This window comes from Dermacentor albipictus, chromosome 2, assembly GCF_038994185.2.
Source record: "Dermacentor albipictus isolate Rhodes 1998 colony chromosome 2, USDA_Dalb.pri_finalv2, whole genome shotgun sequence".
In the NCBI taxonomy this organism is placed as follows: Eukaryota; Metazoa; Arthropoda; class Arachnida; order Ixodida; family Ixodidae; genus Dermacentor; species Dermacentor albipictus.
This window is the reverse complement of record NC_091822.1, coordinates 82,439,356-82,458,642: the sequence shown is the minus strand read 5'-3', so window position 1 is coordinate 82,458,642 and position 19,287 is coordinate 82,439,356. Positions and strand designations below refer to the sequence as shown.

General features: G+C 47.6%; 1 protein-coding gene across 2 annotated transcripts in view; it reads right to left on the bottom strand.

Annotated features, from left to right (window-relative positions):
* The window catches only part of LOC135895850 (transmembrane protein 47), a 132,360-nt gene extending 114,286 nt beyond the window's left edge, over positions 1 to 18,074 (bottom strand). The window contains exons 1-2 of one of the 2 annotated variants that reach the window (XM_065424045.2): positions 17,812 to 18,074; positions 14,358 to 14,423 (exon numbers count right to left, since the gene is read on the bottom strand). In XM_065424045.2, the coding sequence (XP_065280117.1) occupies positions 14,358 to 14,405 (48 nt within the window). In that variant the 5' untranslated portion in view covers positions 14,406 to 14,423; positions 17,812 to 18,074. Of the gene's footprint in view, positions 1 to 14,357; positions 14,424 to 16,712; positions 17,713 to 17,811 lie in introns of those variants that run through there. The other variant, XM_065424046.2, reaches the window with a different exon arrangement.
* Between the last annotated feature and the right edge of the window lie 1,213 nt (positions 18,075 to 19,287).

The following is a 19,287-nucleotide window of genomic DNA, read 5'->3' as shown; positions in this document are numbered from 1 at the left end:
ATGGGCCTTTTCGGGAGCTCCAGAATTTATTTACCCGTCTACATCCCGGACTACATTACGACATACGAAAGGAGGTAAGTCTACATTATCATACAAACAAAGTCAACAAAAGGCAAGAAGACGCAATGCATAAAGGCGTTACTAAGCTCGCTATTCCCGTCTTCTCACAACGTCTTCTTTGGTTCATTGAGATCCGAGGTCTGTAGGACCATCGACTCTTCGAAAGTCTCCTATACAAACCAAGCCAAATAAATAAGGATTGTGAAGTCCTCAGTCGTGACTCTCCAGACCTTAAAACCGAAGCTTTCTTCGTCCACATGTATACCCTAACGAATAGCGCGACACTCACAGAGCATGCACAATGCAGCGAAGCTATTTGTTAAAATACACTAAGCCTGAAATTTCCGAAGCTACATAGGCAGCGCACACCGCATTTATGGGCAGGCAATGTGTCAGCAGACTGCGGCGCTCCTTCGAAGAGCAACCAAGATGGCGGCCAGCGAGCAATAGAACCAGCCGTGGGAGCATGCAAGCCTCGCATCTCCGATGCGTCTTCACGGTATCACCATGACCTTTTAGGGTGTATTCCAATTCTGGCCAGCATCGGAGACACTCTACTTGGACAGTTAAGGAGACAGCCGATACGCTTCAAGGTCATGTAATGAAACGCGTTTCGCGCCGTCTGGAAGACCTATTGACACTTCTGTGACGCGACGCCCCCTCGCTGCGACAAGAACAAGTTGAGAAAAGCACAGTGTTTCCGTATTTTAAGTCTTCGCGCCTGCGAACCTATGAAAAACACGATGTGGCTTATATTATGGGCGTAGGATAGTATGTCTACGTTTTCTTGCGCGCAGACAACGTTCCTGTCGGCTTTCCGAGCGTCCTGCTCAGTCGCCATCTTGTTTGGACAGGAAACCAGCCTGCATCGTTTTTGACTTTGATGCCATCTTCGCGAAGCCGTCTAATTTGACCTCTTCGTGAGAACTGGAAGGAGACTTAAGATGACCGCTGTCCACTTGGCCGTCTACTTAGCTGTCTACGGCGAATATTGGGACACAACCTTATAGTAGGCTGAGGCGACCGTCCACTTCCACGCAGTCCCCTGTCGGTAAAAGCACCGTCCCAGCGCAACATCTACCCGAAGGTTAATAGATTACCTACGGTCACGTTGATCTGCACACCGGTGGGCGAACGGTGTACTTGGGCCCCGTGGCTGTGCGAACCCAACTCGATGCTGACGGTGACGCGGTGGGATTGGCAGGGGCCATCCCATTATCATTACTGTGCTTTCAAAGGATGGGAGAGGAGCAACATAAATAAATAAACAACGAGGAAAGAGCCTCACAGAAAAGGCACTCGGCGAGAAGGCGCGGATGAGCCGCCATATAATGAGCTGCGCAATGCCCAACTAAGAGCAACGAAGCGGCGCGGTCGAAATGCCTCCGGAGCCAACGGCCTCCCCGGGCGACAACGTGACGCCGCAGCGTCGGCGCAGAGCGCGATATCGTTGGCGTCTCGTCCCCTCTGACCTTTTCCGAAGCTGCGGGCTCAAAGTAGCTCGTGCGTCAGTAATCGGGTGGGGCGCAGCCTGACGCCCCGTACAGCGCTGTAATATACGTGTATAATCAAACGGGGGGTGTGGCGGCGGTCAACGCAAGCTCTCGTTTTCACTGCGCCTCAGGAAAGATCCCGGTTCACACGAGAAAACCGGGACGTGAAAGAAAGAAAGAAAGGGGGAAAGGAGGGTTAAAGTTTTGCCACGTTAGGTCAGAGAGCGGGAAGCTATTAAACATTAACAAAAAAAAGAAGAAGGAGCGGGAGGGGGGGGGGGGGACTTTCATAACAGTAAGATAGAATTTATTGACAGGAAAGACAGAGAGGTCGACCCGAGCTAGTGCGCTCTACTCTGCTACTCTGCACTGGGGAAGAAGGAAGGTGAGTGAAAGTATACTGGGATGGGTGATGATGATAAGAGAAGTGGTGAGTGCTTATGTACATGAGACAGTGGCCCTGCTAGAGCCGCTCGTCTAGCTTGGTGCCCTGCAAAAAAAATGGCTGTGGCTTAGGTAAGGTTAAGCCCAGGATGCGAAGCATACTAGCCTTTATTTTAGTTGTTCAATCACTGTTTAGCCTGGTGAACTGCTGTTGCTTGGCTATATTTGGTTCGGCTAGACGAAGAAACAACTCATGCGTTACTCTGCTTCGCCTTCAAGAGTGGAACGCGACAGCGTTCCCGTCGACCCGCCAAGGGGTGTAAGACAATGGGCTACGGCGCAGCGACTACGCGCCCCGCATTGGACGCGGTGAGCGTCGAGCAACGCAGCGTTCGGCGCGGCAACGAAATGTGCGCCTGAGCAAGCGACGCACGCCTGAGCCTTAGAAACAGCTCGTTTCTAAGGCAACACCGCATTCACTAGAGGCGCTTTTGTACCGCTTTGAAGCACCGTACTCGTGGCTCAGTGGTAGCGTCTTCATCTCGCACTCCGGAGACCCTGGTTCGATTCCTACCCAGCCCATCTTGCAAGAGTTGAGCCAAAGCCACCTAGAAGCAGTCTCTGTAGCACGCCCCAACCTTCGCTTCTCATTCCAAAGAGCAGCTCTGTCTCCAGATGGCATGTCACCTCGTGAGTGTCTAGCAGAGGCAAGCGCAGCTGCTTATATACCGCCGCGACGCCGCGAGCGACGGCGCGAGTTGGAGCCCCGTTTCTCCTCTGTCGTGACGTCACGGTGTCACGTGGTATTGAAGGCGACACCGCCGTGCCTGAGGAGCTGGGTTGAGCTCTCGTAATATGCTTCGCATAAAAACTTCAACAGCGCTTTAGTTGCCCGCACTGAAGCTGCAGTGTCAGGCCATGATGCCGAGGATAGCGTCCTCCGAAAGTGGTTGCGTCCCAACGCTGGCTAGGAAGCTTTCCAACATCTTTTGCTCCAGCATATTTGCTGGGCAATCGCACAGTATGCGTTCCAGCGTTTCAGGCGTCTGGCAGTGTTCACAATCAGGGTGTTCGACTGGCCGATGAGGTGCGCGTAGCGACGGGTGAAAGCAAAGCCCAACCGAATCCTGTGTAGCAATGACGTTTTGCTCCGCGTAACCTTCGGGGGCAAACAGAATTTACCATCTGCGCCGACCACACATAGGCATTTGTGGATGTTGTCATCGTGGGCTCTGTATGCCTTTGTAAGGTCCTGCACGAGTGGCACTTGATCATAGAGTTGGCATAAGGTCGCGGGTAGGCTTCATAACAGAGAATGTGAAAAGGCAATAGGAGAATGGAATAGTTATAACTGACTTTGAAGTCCCAAAGTGAGGGCTCCAGATTAACTTTTGACTATTACACGTGAAGCACCTAAAGTCCATCCTATGATCGGCACAGGAGAGAGAGAGAGAGAGAGAGAAATAACGTTTATTTGCACCCGCAAAAAGAGCCCCGAGGAGGCAAGAGTCTTCCTGTCTCCTCGGCTTACTCCTCCCCGTTCAGCTGGCTGATGCTCCTTGGAGCTCAGCGGTGTCTAGGGCCATGCGGATGACTTCTCTTTGGTCATCTTCCTTTGAGCTGGTCATTAAAGTCTCCCAGGATTGTCTATCCCTGTCTGGTTTATTGTATCGAGGACATGTCCATAGTATGTGAATCATGTCCGCCTTTGCCCCGCAGTGTTTGCAACTCATGGCCTCAATGCTATCGTGCCATCTCTTCAGAATGTAGGGGTTGCAGATCACCCCCGCTTGGAGTTGCCTCCATGTTATCTCTTCTTGCTTACTTAGTCTCTTATGCGCCTCTGGCAGTGTTTTCCTTCCCATTCTATAATAATCGAGAATTTCGCTGTAAGTGTTTATACCTTCCTCTTTTTGTAGGGGCTCCCTGGCTGTAGAGGCTGCATTGGTGGACCGGTAAATAAGCTCTCGGGCCAATGCATGCGCTTTCTCATTGCCGGGCAAGCCTTCGTGGGCAGGAGTCCATATAAGGTTCACTAATTCTTCTGGAATTGGTCCTTTCTCCAATATGTTGAGCGCCTCTTTGGAGATTCTCCCTGCGGTATAATTCCTGATAGCCGTTTTGGAATCTGACACTATGATTTTCACCCCTTTTTGAGTCAAAGCTAGGGCTATGGCCATCTCCTCTGCAACCTCCACACTGTTTTGCGGTGTACTACAGCTCTTTGAGTTCTCACCGTTAGCCTGTGTCGTCACTGAGACAAAACCTGGTCTCATTTCATATTCTGCTGCATCCGTGTAGAACACCCCTTGCTGTTTATCTAGTGATTTTTGTAACGCTTTAACCCTGTCTTTCCTCCTGTCCTGGTGGTGACTGGGATGCATATTCTTCGGGAGTGGTGGTATGCGTATCCTGTCTCTGATTTGTGACGGGATGGCTCCCGTGTTTCTTACTTTGTTGTTAGTTTTGTATCCTAGTTTCGCTAGAATTCTCAGACCACCTCTGTTTCGCATTAGTCTCTGTTGCTGGGAGACTAGTGTGGCTTCGATCAACTCTTCTAGGGTGTTTGAAATGCCCATGTTTAGTATCCTCTGCGTAGATGTGCATGGTGGCAGGTTTAGGGCTGTTTTAACTCCTTTCCTAATAAGGATTTCTATTTTGTTTTTCTCGGCCCTTGTTAGTTTAAGGTACGGTGTTGGGTATGTGATCTTGCTGATCGCGAAGGACTGTACTATCCTTAATAGGTTAGCCTCCCTCATGCCTGCCTTTTTGTTGGCGATTCTTCTGAGGAGTCGACAAGTTTGGCTTACGCTCATTTCAAGCTTTCTAATCGTTTCCGTATTTCTTAGATTGTCCTGAATGTGCATGCCTAGCACTCGTATAGCTTTTACGTTCGGAATTGCGTCCCCATTAACCGTGAGTTTTATCCCGTGGTTAGGAATTTTCTTTCGCATGTTCTGTGGACTGATGAAGAGAGCCTCCGACTTCGTAGCTGAACATTTAAGTCCGGCCTTTTCTAAGTGCTCTTCAATTCTATTGATGGCCTTTTGCAGCGTTTCTTCTATGTAGGCGTCACTTCCTCTATTTATCCATAGGGTGATGTCGTCCGCATAGATCGTATGTTCTAGACCTCGTAAGTCCTGAAGTTTGTGCGGGAGTCCCATCATTACTATGTTAAAGAGAGTGGGTGAAAGCACCGAGCCCTGCGGTGTCCCCATATTGCTGAGCTCTATCCCTTTCTCCTCGTTACCACCTAGACTAACCGTTACTGTTCTGTCAGTCAGAAAGTCCTTTATATACGCGTAGGTACGTCTACCTATGTTTAGGCTATTCAATTGTTCTAAGATTGCCTTGTGGTCTACGTTGTCAAATGCTTTGGCCACGTCTAAGCCAACGATGGCTTTCGTGTCCCTCGTTTGGTGGTCGATAATTTGCTCTTTAAGCTGTAGCATGACATCGCACGCAGATAGGTGTGCTCTGAAGCCTATCATTGTGTCAGGGTACATGTCTTGGTCTTCCAAGTATCTGCTAATTCTAGATTGTATCACGTGTTCCATTAGTTTCCCTACGCATGACGTGAGGGATATTGGTCTAAGGTTTTCGAGACTGAGCTTTTTCCCCGGTTTTGGAATTAGGACTAATTTAGCCTCCTTCCATTCTTTGGGGATTTTACCCTTGCCCCAACACTCCTGCATAAAATTTGTTAGGTTTACTATTGACTTGTCATCGAGGTTCCTCAACATCCGATTGCTGATTCTGTCCGGTCCTGCAGCTGTTTTCGTTCTTAGTCGATTCAGCTCGGCCCTGACTTCTACGGTGACGGGGCTGTCCAAGAGGGGGTTCTCTTCCCCTTTGTAGTCCGGCAGTGTTTGTTGCGGACCACATTTAAGATATCTACCCTTAACTTCAGCAAACAATTGTCTGTTACTGCCTTCGTATTTATACACTAATTTCTGCATGTTTCTATGCGTCTCTGATTTGCTGCTTTGGGGATCAAGTAGGTGCCTCAATAGTTGCCATGCATTTGATTTACCAATTTTGTGATCCATCTGTTCACATATGCTATTCCAATTTCGTTTCGTGAGTTCGAGTGCGTATTCTTCAATCTCTCCGTTCAGGTGCGCTAATGCCCTCCTAATGTTTCTATTGCTTCTATTCTCTTTCAATGTTTGCTCTAGCTGCTTCTTTTTCCTCCATAATCCGACCAGTTTCCGGTCTACTACCTCTTGCGTTTCGTCTGCCTCCACCTTCTCGGTGGCCTCTTCAACCGCTTCCAAGAGTGCTTTGCTCCAACTGCCTACATCCTTGAGCTCCTCGTTTTCGGCACATTTCTCCCTAAAGAGGTTCCAATTTACTGCTTCGATCTGCTTGGGTTTGGGAGTTGGTATGCCGCGTTCTACCACAGTCTCTATAATTCTGTGGTCGCTCCCCAAGTCCTCTCCCGTGTTACACCATCGTGCGGTTATGTGTCCCCCTATGAGAGTAAGGTCCGGTGTGGTGTCCCTGGAAATGCTATTTCCTTTTCTCGTCGGAATTTGAGGATCTGTTAGTAGGGTTAGTCCATGCTTGGAGATAGTATCCCATAATTCCCTGCCTTTTGGTTGCGAGGTTTTGTACCCCCAAGCCGTGTGTTGCGCGTTGAAGTCTCCGACTATGACTATGGGGCTGTTGCCTGCAATGTTTTTGGACCTTTCGATGAGCTGATCGAAGCCACAATTCTTTTTTTGCTTAGGAGAGCTGTATACGTTGAGAACGTATAGGCTCCTATCTTTTCTTTTCCTCGGTACTAGTTCAATTAGGACGTGATCAATATTATTTGTGTGTCTCGTGTAGGACTGCTGCTAAGTTTCTTTTAACTAAAATAGCTGTCTGCCGGTTATCTCCTTGCCCAGTGTAGGCTGTGTAGCCGGCCAATTTTGCATTTTTCCCACACTCTTGCAACGCAATGACGTCTGGTTTATCGATGTTAGTTAGGAATGTTTGTAGGACTGCTCTCTTTTTCAGGAAGCCCCTACAATTCCACTGCCAGATGGTGTTATTTTGCCAATGCATTTTGAATGTTAATTAATTGTGTTCTAAACCAATCGAATTCAGCTTTTAAAGCGAAATCGCGTTTGTCAAATTCTGCTTTGAGGGCGATGTCGCGTTTTTCAAATTCCGCTCGAGTTTGTTCCATGAATTGCATCATAGCTCCGTTCATCAGAGTAATATCCTGAGTAACTTTGTCCATCTTACTATCTGACTCTGTCTCTCCCGTTCTCTTCTTTTTGGGCGGGGGCCGATCTGTTTTGGGCTCTTTGTCCCCTACACTCTCTTCCTGTGTCTTACTGTTTCCACCCTTCTCTTTTTTCATCTCCTCGATTATCTTTAAAAATTCTTCTCTCTCCTTTTTCCTATCGTCAATCAGTATTCTGATTTGCTCTTCCTGCCTCTTAATAAGCGCTTTTAGCTCCTGGTTTTCTCTATCCCTGTCTGAATCCTGGGAGACTTTGTCTGACCAGCTCACCTTGTTACTTGTTTCCTTCTGTTGTGTCTGGTGTTGCGGCGTCTGTAGCCTCGGGAAGGACTCCGAACGGCTCCTGGTCATGCTGCTCGATCTCTCGCTTGGCCTGCTGTTACGAAGTTCCTCTTGGTTCGCCTCCTCGGCCGCTTGTTTTTGCTCCCATTGTCTCTTCTTCACGATGTACGGGGTGCGGAATAAATTCCTGCACTTCCTATCCCCGGTGACGTGGTTTTTGCCGCAGAGCTGGCACTGCGGTTCGCATTGATGTCCTTCTTGTGGTCGGGTTACCCCACAGCCTCTACACCTCGGTTCGTCATTGTCACACACGTCTGATCTATGCCCGAGTCCTCCACACTTGTAGCATACTTCGTACCTCTTCTTGTATAGGAAGCACCGTAGAATAGCGCCCATGAAGAAAACCTTGCGTGGAACTTCCTCGTCGTCAAAAGTTAGGAGGAAAGTTCTGGTTTTGCCCATTCTTCTTGCTTCTAGAATTGTCGGGTTGTCTTCGTCCTCGTTGAGGTTGCTTAGGACTTCTTTATCGGAGTACATTTCCTCTATGCCGTGAATAACTCCACGCCCACAGCTTTCCGGTGCGTTCACGTACGTGACGACCCCGTAGTCCTTATCTCCGATTCTGATCTTATCTATCTTGCTTATTCTTTTAGCATTTTCCATAGATAATGTGTGGTAGATGATCGTACCTTGTTTGGTGTTTATCACGAAGCGGTCTCCCTTGGCTTCTTGTAGGCTGACGCCCGCGCTTTCTCGCACTGCTCTTCCGAGGCTGACTTCCGGTGCCTTCTGGAGCACTGAGAGGCCTTCTCGTAGTCGTAGAGTCACTTTCCAGCCCGTGGCAGGCAGTCTCGGTAGGTTCGATGCTACCGATAGCTCCGCTTCCTTCTTCCCTGCTCCCTTCTTGAGCGCGTCGCGCCGAGCGTCCGCCGAGCGTCCGAGCATCGTCTCCGCGCCAGCTGGCACGGTCTTCTGCCTCCTTTTCGCCAAAACGGTGAACCATCCTTCGTTGTCGGGTCCCTTAGGATCCTTTTCGTTGCCTTCCACCGTCACTTCCATGTCGCCGCTTCTCTGGGAGCCGCCGCTGGCTTGGAGCTGTCCGTCGACGCCGTCCACGGCCGGGGCCATGCCGAAGCCGAGGTGAGGCTTAGCGTGGCGTTGTGCTCCGGTTACAGTTTTTTAGCCGTAAAATCACTGAAAATCGACTCACAGGCACAAACAATTCTGTCCACAGGGTCCTTGTCACTTCCGAAAATCGATTGTAGCACTATCGCAGATCATTTTGCCAGAAAAACCACCAGAATCCTTGGTTGTTCGCGGAGCCGGCGTAAACACGTCCTCACTCCTCGACGCTACCTGGCGTTCCCTCGGCACAGGAACTTTCTTGCATTCCGTCCTCATAGGAAACCCGCGATCTCTCGATCCTGGAAGGTTGCCGCGAGAAGGCTCTTTGGGGCGCAGTTCACAGCTCAGTGAGCTGTGTGTATACTCCCTTTCTGTGCGTATTATTTATTCATGCTACGCAGAACGTTAGAAAGAACAGGACGTTCTTCATGTCGAGAACTATGACTCAATCGTCAAGTTACTTATCTAGTTCCGAAACATGAATCACCACCAACTCACCCAAGTTTCTCTTTTAGTACAGTTCATTACTTATCTAGTATAATTTCTGTTTGCGGCATTTCTTTCTTCTCTACGTAGTGAACCAAAGGCATATTTTGTCACAAGGCATTAATACGTGGTCACAAGAAGAGGACTACGCCATGGCGGGCGCAGTGACATCCCTACTACTCTTTCATTATATTTAAAAAATATTTGCCATACATTTACATAAGAAATTTTACACACCTCCTTGACTAATCCCGCCCTATGGATAACGGTCATATTTTATTACAAGATGTAGTACTTAGTAGTAGTAGCAGTAGTAGTCAGGGCGTGGATAGAAAGAGGGGGGGGGGGGGGGTGTAGTCATACCCGGTGTGCACCCGACCCCCTTCTCAAATATAAGCTGCACGAATCCGCGTGCTCTCAAACTGTTAAGAAAACGCGTATCCAACTTCCTTCGGTCGAATTTACCCTATCTTTCGAATGAAAACGCAAGAGAAACGAAAATGACTTCTTGTCGGCCGTGTTCCTTCCTCTCTATGACTATGCGCACTACAAGAATCTGCAGTAACCGATGCGATGATGATGACGTTTCATTGGCATCACCCTTGAAACGGAGTGGTGGCAAATAGCCACCTACTCTGCTTGAGTTACTCAGGTATGCTATGCATGCCTTTCATTCTAGCATTCTTGCAAACATCACTATAATGTTCTTTCTCTCCCTCATAACTTATTTACCGAAAATGCCCTTTTTTACGTGCTAGTTGGTGATCGAACCGGTGCGAACCAATTATTGAAAAGGACCAATATGCACACGCTGATTTTCGCTAAAGACTAACGGTGAAAACTCGGAAGCCTGCGTGTAGATAAAAAGAAAGAACGGAAGACGAAGGCAGGTAAACTGAATTCTAAGAAAGGGTAGTGAGATGGCTAAATGCAAATTCGCGACATCCCCCGATGCCTCTGAATAACTGCATCAGTTCGTCGCGGACTTAGAGCACTATTTTCCTGCGACTCCTCAATGCGGAAATGAGCAACCCGGTGCGAGTTAACGCGAAAGGCAACGTTCGCTTTTCGTTTCAGTAAAAATACAGAAAACGGAGCTCTCCTGGTGCTGACGTGAGATGGCAAGAAACAAAATGTGAGCGAAACAAGAGATGGCACGACTGCGTCTTAGGGTCGCCCTTAAGCCGAGCCGGCGAGCAGAGTTCGGCTGGGCGACTGACTGCGCGTCCGTCGGATGGCCACGGCCTCTCCATTGTGAAAGGCAGCTCACTTTTCTGGGTCGCCACAGGGGGGGGGGGGGGGGGGGGGGGTAGGTGGCAGCAGCAGAAGAGCCGACGCAGGACACAGTCGTGCGCGTCAAAGGAGGACGCCTAAAAGAGTGACCTCCCCTTCTTTCCCAAAAAACCCGGTGCCAGCGCAGTGCAGAAGACGCGGTGTCAATGCACGCTCCGGCCGACCCACGCACGACGCTTCGCGCCGTCGCCGCTTGACATTCAGGGCCGTGCAGAGACAGGCGTATTCATTTCCACATTTCGCGATATCACAAGCACCCAGCGAGGAACCGCGGTGCTGTCTTAAATTTCGGGCAAAGCACACCGATACTCGTTCTCGGCCCCCCTCTCCGCCATGTTTTGAAGTTCCCGTAAGGCCTCATCGATTGTTTTGTGTACTTCCCAAGTGTCGCGAGCTGCCCACGTGCTTTGCGTATAGAGAAGGGGTACGCTCCCCCACACGTCCGAGGGGCAACCGTTTGTGTTTCATGAGGGATCAGAAGACCCGCGTGGTGTCGGGTGACGAGTCACGGCGCGCGCCCGGGGGCCGCGGTGCGGATTCGGAGAACGCGGTATTGTGCGCACGGGAGTTGGCATTCCGCAGACGGCCATAATAGGTCCACACACGGCTGCACGCGGTGTTGTGGCGCCGGCTCCCGAGTCCCTGTCTGGCTGGAGACGCCGCCGAGGTTTAGAAGGGCCTAGCAATATTGACCACGTGCTGAATCTACGAAGCGGGGTTCTACTCTCCTACGCGTCCGGGAGGCAACCGTCAAGCATTGTTGTTTATTGCTGGGGAAAGCCCGCCTGGTGTCGTATGACGATTTACAGTGTGCGCTGTAGAGATGCAGTGCGAATGCGAGGAGCGCATTCACTGAACGTCGTCTTATAGACAATAAGTTCGGAAGCCATGGGCGGTCATTATTCTTCCACGCGGACAAACCTTGAATGGCGCTGCGGTACGCGGTGTTGAAGGCGCGGCTTCCGAGACATTTGCGGGGTAGAGACGCCACCGAGGTTTGAGACGGCCTAGCAATAAATTGTGTGAGCCTGGCGTGTTTTGCCGAGGTCGCCATTGACTATGTGGACATAGGAGAGGGCAACGAAGTTTTAGGAACAAGGAAAATAGTTTTGCTTTCCAATATGTATACTTTTAAGAGTAAGCCCATCCCTGTGGGTTTTGGCTTAACAAACCTTTAACTCTCATAGGCAACTACATCTGCGGGACGGGCCAGCCCTACCGTCGTATCTTGTTGTCTATTTGAGCCATAATAACCGGGACGATATGCGGTCCCTCAGCGTTGCTGAAATCAGGACTGCTGATAGAACAGTGAGGATACCTACCCGATACCTTAAGATGTGTCTGGGCGCTAACAGTCACTGAGACAGTCGAAGAGTGAGACTTTCTTTCTCATTTGCTCATGTTGTAATGCATTTGTTTTATCTCTCATGAATACAGCACATTTTACCTAGAAATATTTCTTGTCCATCTGATCTCCATCGCCTCCTGTCTGCATTCGAGCAACAACTGCTGATCGTCCAAGAAACTTCACATTCCACGGTAGAAGCAAGAAGAACAACAGACGAACGAAACTTTACTGTTCCGTCACAGAACTCAGTTCCGTCACACAGCTCAGCCCTCAAGTTCTCAGTTGTTAATTGAAGGGGCTGCAATAACCCTCTTCGATGTCATTTAACACTAAACTGCTCTGATGCAAACACTCCGTAAGTGATTTTGCCCACGTGAAAAACGCACAGAAGTGCAAAGCACAACTATTGCTAGAATGAAACAGCTCGAAGTGGAAGAGACACTCACTCATGGTGTACCTCGGGTCACACCATGAATTACAAAGAAAATAAGAGAATAGCCCCTGACATTTCATTCATTCCATAGGAGCGATACCAAAAGGTAAGTGAAACATGAGCCATTTAATGCCACAGACACTTGGCAGCACATTGAAGTTTAGAATGTCAAGCACAGATGGTTGGAAATGCTTAACCACAATGTATGCCACACTTTAGCTACATCAGTCAAGCTCAGCTGTGTTTTCTGGTGCACCCTCGATTTATAAACCAAACAAAGGGCTCCAGATATGCTGGTATTATGATACACAATATAATTACAAAATAACAAAAGCCTTAACCGGGTGACAAAGAGCAGTTGTAGGGCTGCAAATGTAGTTCAATATGCATCGACACCTGATCAAAATGACATCACCAGGGCAGGAATGAGAACAATATATCTGATTTCTAATCAAGGACAGTGCCGTGGCTGAAACACCATTTTAGGACATAGCCTCCAAAGAAATCTACAGCGCATGGCAAAATGCCTACAATTGTTGTGTGCACCTGATCTGTGCACACTCAAAGAAAGGTAGGCTCATGGCAGCCACATTGGCTACATTTTGATAGGACATCTAAAAACTGCTTCCATTTTATATTGCAGTGTACACAAATGCCAGTAAACAAACCTTGAAACACGACTGCGAACAACCACAAATGAATTGTAAGTTACAGGAAACAGAGTGCCCTAGTTACTAGCTTCTACAGGAATGTAACATATTTGCACAAAGGGTGTCATTATAAAACCATCATGCTTAGCAATGATGAAGCAGTGAATAGGCTGCCTTTTCGTCATACATGAGCAAGCAAAAGTGGAGCCTCAGACAGCTTTAGCAAGCTAACTACAAGTTCAAAGTAGGAAGAAACAATTGTACTGTACAGATAGCTTTACAATTTATATGTGATGGGAATAAAACATGCAAGAAATTGATAATGCCCTATATATGTGCACATGAAATCAGTGATGCCATAAGCAGCATAGCCAAACAAATACTGAAATAACAGTTACAACCTGCAAGAACATATCCCGAAAATGTGCTCATAATTGTATGTAAAATGTAACCTTAATTTTGGCTTCAATACTACTGGCTGTTATTACCCATAGCCACTGATGCTGAACTGAATAGTGGGAAGACACACTAAGGGCTATATGATGACAGAGAGCCTAAAGACATTAACAGCTACAGTAAAGCAAAATGTAGGAAGGAGCTACACTTCAATCACATATTACCTCATCCACTGCCTACACAAAAAGCATAACTCACACGAGAAAAAGAAATTGCTCCAACACATGCTCAATTTGTTCTTAGGTTCATGCAGGAATTGGGTCTTGGAATGAATGATGCTTTGCTCTCTTGCATTAGCAGTTTAGATATGCATAGAAGATATGAACACCTATGCTCTACATAACATGGGAGAAGATTTCTCACCTCCATCGCACCGATAACCACGCTGAAACGACATCACTCACGAGTGTTCTTTTCACACAGCCATGTCGCGAGACGGAGATATCACTGCCTTCACAAAAGTTCTCTGATCTGGTAAAATGACAACTCTTAGCTAAAGGAATTCATCAAGTTTATATATAAACTGGATGAAGGATTTGCAAATGTGCTGACATCTCCCACAATTAGAGATTTCAGATTACACGTCTAGAGGCAAAGGGTTCACCTCTGACAATCATGTAGAGATTAATTATCATACAGAAGCAAGCAAAAGTCCAAAAAAGAATATGAAGCTAAAAAGAATGATGACTACAGAGAAAGATGTATGAGCAAGAAGTCATATCTAGTTTTATAAGAACATTATAAAACATAATTAACACGTAGGTCAACGCAATGCTGTTCGAGTTGATATGTGCTGCAAACACATTTAATGACAATGTGTAATTGCCCCACAACTAGAAAGTTCTCGCATTCATCACGTGTCATAACATCCACATGCTGTCATTCATTCAATACGATGTTGCCAATAGCCACACACACATGGAACATCAGCCTACTCAATGCGATAGCTTTGCTACCTGCAAAAGATACAACCTATGCCTTCAGCTACACATCCTGTGAGCACTACTGATTGTGTAACCATGCCAAGCACCTGCACAGTGAATCTGTGGGTAAATTCCCTGCACCACCTCAGTATCTGGAAGAGGAAAGGACACAGCCAGTCATGACTCACCTTCAGCGGCCTGACGACCGTGACCGTCTCAATCGTCGTCGGCGCCATTGCGGGGGCCTGACTCTCCTGTCCAGCATGGAAGAACAAGCAGAATGACGTCCGTTCAGCCTACTAGAGTTTACGTAACAATAGGACTACGTGTGTCCCTTGTTCAGTAACGCTCAGACCAATAATAATAATATAATATATGGGGTTTTACGTGCCAAAACCACTTTCTGATTATGAGGCACGCCGTAGTGGGGGACTCCGGAAATTTTGACCACCTGGGGTTCTTTAACGTGCACCTAAATCTAAGTACACGGGTGTTTTCGCATTTCGCCCCCATCGAAATGCGGCCGCCGTGGCCAGGATTCGATCCCGCGACCTCGTGCTCAGCAGCCTAACACCATAGGCTCAGACCAACAGTCACAATATTAAAGTTTAATCTACAATTATAAAATGACACTTCAACTAATGCAACACACACTTTTTATGCACAGTAAATGCATATGAAACTGCAAGAATTGCAGTAACTAGAATATTTATTGCTATGTGATGAAACAGAAGATTACAGTAAGCAATTAAACTTTCAGCCCACGTGCAATACAAGTACCCATGCTCTGAACCGCACATTTACTTCTTCCATCTTGCACCATAAAGGGTGTCGTTAAGCTCAGTAAGATCATGTCTGTTGTTTAGTGGCATCTTAAAAAGAACTATTTATAGAAGTGTACCACAGAGCCACTAAAGCGGAAAAGTTGAACACAACAATGGCCCTGCTTGTAAGCTGTAAGCTTCGTGCCAGCTCATTAACACTCAGTGAGGCAATCACAGTACACCACATGATCGGATTATATGTACATCCTTTCATAATTTTAATACCAATTGTTAAGCCATGAAATTCCACCTGAATTTACCAGAATAAATGTTTAGCCAAGGTAACACACTTTGTGTGCAAAGTAAATGCTTATAACGAAGGCTGCAATGTTTATCTTCACAGATGTAAATGGCAGTAAGCATGGGCTCATCTTCACAACATATGGCGCAAGTTGTATGTCACCCAATAAAGCAAGATTCACAAACAGGAGCACAATCAAAAGTGGCTAAGGTGTGTGGTGAATACCCTAATCAAGTGACATTATTTTTGGCAAAGCACCATCAATGCACATTATCCAGAGCACATTATCCAGAAAAGAGTTCTATGTATTCTATATTGACCGATGGTAAAAAAATTGGATTCACATGCTTTATACTATATATGTGCTAGAATCTTAACTACACAGCAATGTTTCTGAAAAGTATCACTACCACTGCCTTGAATTTCACTCCATAATTACTGTTATGGAGCATCATGACTTTGCTCAATTTCATCACAAAGCGATGAAAGTGGCTGCCGAATCTGCCATGCATTTCAAAGAATTGTAATTTTTTTAGGAAAGGCAATTGCAAACAGAAGTGTCAGCACAAGACACTACATCCCACATATGTCACAGCACTGCGCAGAGTGCAAAGTGCGTGCGGACATGTATCAGGTTCCCAAAGTCCTCTAACACTGCAGTTAAATGGCGAAATGCGGCATATACCACACGCATGAAAGCCACAAAGGTTTCTACTACTGCTGAAGCATTTTATTTATCACATTTTTGTTTTGACTTACGTGCCGTCCGAGAACTTGTTCATATCTCACAGTTCGGCAAGTACAACCCACTACCTAACTACTGGCTATTTTGCCAAGTGTTACCTACCAAATTTACGCTAGTGGTACCTGTAATTGGTTATATTCATATTAATTTCCGGGGTTTATGGTTTTGATTGCTGCATTTCAATTGACAACAAAAAGAACAACGAGGCAATAAAAAAAGAAAGGTCATAACATGCCATGGTACCTGTAATTGGTTATATTCATATTAATTACCGGGGTTTATGGTTTTGATTGCTGCATTTCAATTGACAACAAAAAGAACAACGAGGCAATAAAAAAAGAAAGGTCATAGCATGTCGTGGTACCTGTAATTGGTTATATTCATATTAATCTCCGGGGTTTATGGTTTTGATTGCTGCATTTCAAATGACAATAAAAGGAACAACGAGGCAATGAAAAAAAAAGAAAGGTCATAACATGCCGTAGTCGCGCTAGTAAAAAAGATTATGCGGCAATGTGTACGACTTTCACAGTGAACGCGCATACAGCCATGGCGTGATAGCTTGCCGATACACCCTCTGTTGGGCGTTACCAGCCGATACTTTTCATGAAAGCGATGAACCAGAGCCCACAACAGACGACATTCTACAATACGTTTAAATAACAAAGAAAAAGCCTCTTAACGAAACTCCGCAGCTGTTTCAAGCACGCAATGCACTTAACTGACGATTTACCGAAGTGTTCCTCTTCAGAACAAGACGGTTCACGAGGGCAGGCTTTCCGGTTCTAACAACACAGGCGAGGTCCAGAATTTGGCCAGCTAAGCGGCTTCCGATTCACGCGGAACTGATGCAGCGGCGATCAGATTGCTGACCTCATCAGCGATGACGTAACCATGACTTCCATATCTCTTCGATCTAGCCGGACGGCTGATCAAACGAATACGCACGCACAGAACGAGAGCAGTTCTACGCCAGCCATTATGCCTCACGCCTTAACTGCACAGCTGGTCAGGCTATTTTATTCGTTTTTGTTTACGTTTGGCGCCGGAGCAGACAGCCCAGCCGTCGAACGGAACGCCACTCCGGCTAGCACGTTGCTCTCGCATTCTTCAAACCGCGCGGCCCCGCCCACAAAACGAGCTCCACAAGTGCGGTTCATTTGACAGCGCAATGCGTTTATGATCGAGGCCGCATCGACCTGTCAACGCAACGAGACGCTGCCTAAGTGGCCCGCGCACGTCACATCACCGGAGAAGAGGCGTGGGGATGCCCTTGATAAAACTAGAAACAAAACGCCCGGACGCAACGGCCCGGCCGAGGGAGATATATCTCGCTTTGCCCGGGGATCCCCGACGCGAGCTTACGTTACTCGCGTAAGACAATCGATACAACGACGGTCGGACGCTGGCTGGCTCACTACGCATCCGTCGAGGTCGGACAACCGCGGTTCGCAGCGGAGGAGCGCCCCTAAAGTAGCGACCGCCGGTCCTGCCACGGGTTCCGGCCGAATCGGGGAGGCCGGGTGCCCCGAATATAAAGCCTCCTGGCCGCTAATTTTGGCAACGGCACTTCCGTCGCGGGACGCGTACTCGAAGGATAAGCCTAAGTCGAAATCACGCACGACACTCGGCAGTGGTCGCTGAATCGATAGCACAGCAACACGCAACTCGGGACCGTGTCGCTGCCTGTATCGGTATGCACGCGGTCCTAGCGAGACGGGATTTCATGAGGCGTCCGTTTGCATGACTGTCATCGGCCGCGAGGCGCCGTGAAGAGGGAGCCAGCCGCGTTCCGTCCGGCCAGGCTTATCGCCAGCGCTACCGCATTTTACCTGGTGTAGCGGAGAAGCCAGGGCTTCCTAGGTGTTAGTCCAGCTTGATCGTTCAAAAAGTCCGTCGCGTCGCGGCGTGCCCCTGGAACGACGTCCAGAGCACGACGAGCGTGGTGCTTCGTCGGTTTTGCTTCGCAGCTTCACTGGCGTCAATTTGGCCGAGGAACAAGGCCGATGAGACGCGAAGCTCGCATCCCCGACCGACACATCACGGAGCTCCGCAACCGACGGGCTCGGCCGGACGGAAAACAAAGCGCATGCGCGAGGCGCGGCACATAGTTGCCGACGTTCCTTGGTCGGTCCGCCAAGATTCAGCCACTTTTGGAGAAATCCCCCTCGCGCAGCACGCGTCTTTCGTTTCGCGGCATATTTGAAATAAGTATATTGCCAAACATGCGTATTTTGACGTCGCAACTGCAGCGCAAGAGATTTGCATAGTTCTGCAAGTGTCACAGCCCACTGTCTTCATTGTTTTTGTTTGAATTGGATCGAGTATAAATAGTGATTACTTAATGTGAGTCTCGAATTATTCCAATTTATTTCGCTATGTTCATAGCCGCTGCGTCGGTGTGTAACTTATAAGAAAAACAGACTTTCAGTACATGGAATGGCTCAGAAGAAAGGTGAGTATTAGCGTATGCGAGAGATTAGCGATGAAGCCATCTGCGCAGTGAAGCGGTCGCGAAGGCAGCAGTTGTCTTGCAGTGAAGCAATTTGCCCTGACCGAGCGCAGTGGAAATGTTAGGCGCCAGATTATCCCGGCTGAGCAGAAACAAAGAGAAAAGAGAGAAGGCTGGACAACCGTTATGCGTTGTCATGTAACAACAGCATGTTAATGAAGTAATAGGAACTTTACCGAATAACTGATTGGTTCGACGTAATAGTTCTGCGGAAACCAGCAAGGTGGATAGAAGTAATTGATTAAGGCAAAATGAGACATCAACCCAATTGGGCCAGAACAAATTTTTCTTCAACTGCGAGACTTTTCTTTCGAGGAATCCGTATGGGTTTCCTTTGCAGCAAGTGCTACGAGTGGGTGAATGACTCATTTTCCCTTAATTAAGTGCTTCGTTCCTTCAGATTTTGAAGCATGTTTACTTTGCCTTTTCCATATACCGGGCGTCTTTCTTTTTTTACACTATAAGAACTTTTTAGTAAAAAATGCTGACGTTACATATTTAAACTAGAAATTAAAATTAGTATTACACTAATTAGCATATTGCTAATAAAGTACTTCTGATATTTATAGGCCCCGCGCATTTGCTTAACGTTAAATATTGGGAGCCGAAAACATGCCTGTACTCCCTCTAAAATCTACGTAAGTATCGCAGCATTGTTTTATTCCCGCAAAATGTAGAGTGGACTGAAATGAATTGTTCACTCCGTCAGCAAGGAGAGATTGAAATGTTCTTTTCACTCTACCCGTCTGAGAAAGAGTTTCAGCTCTTGCGGCAGTAGAAACAAAACGTACCGTAA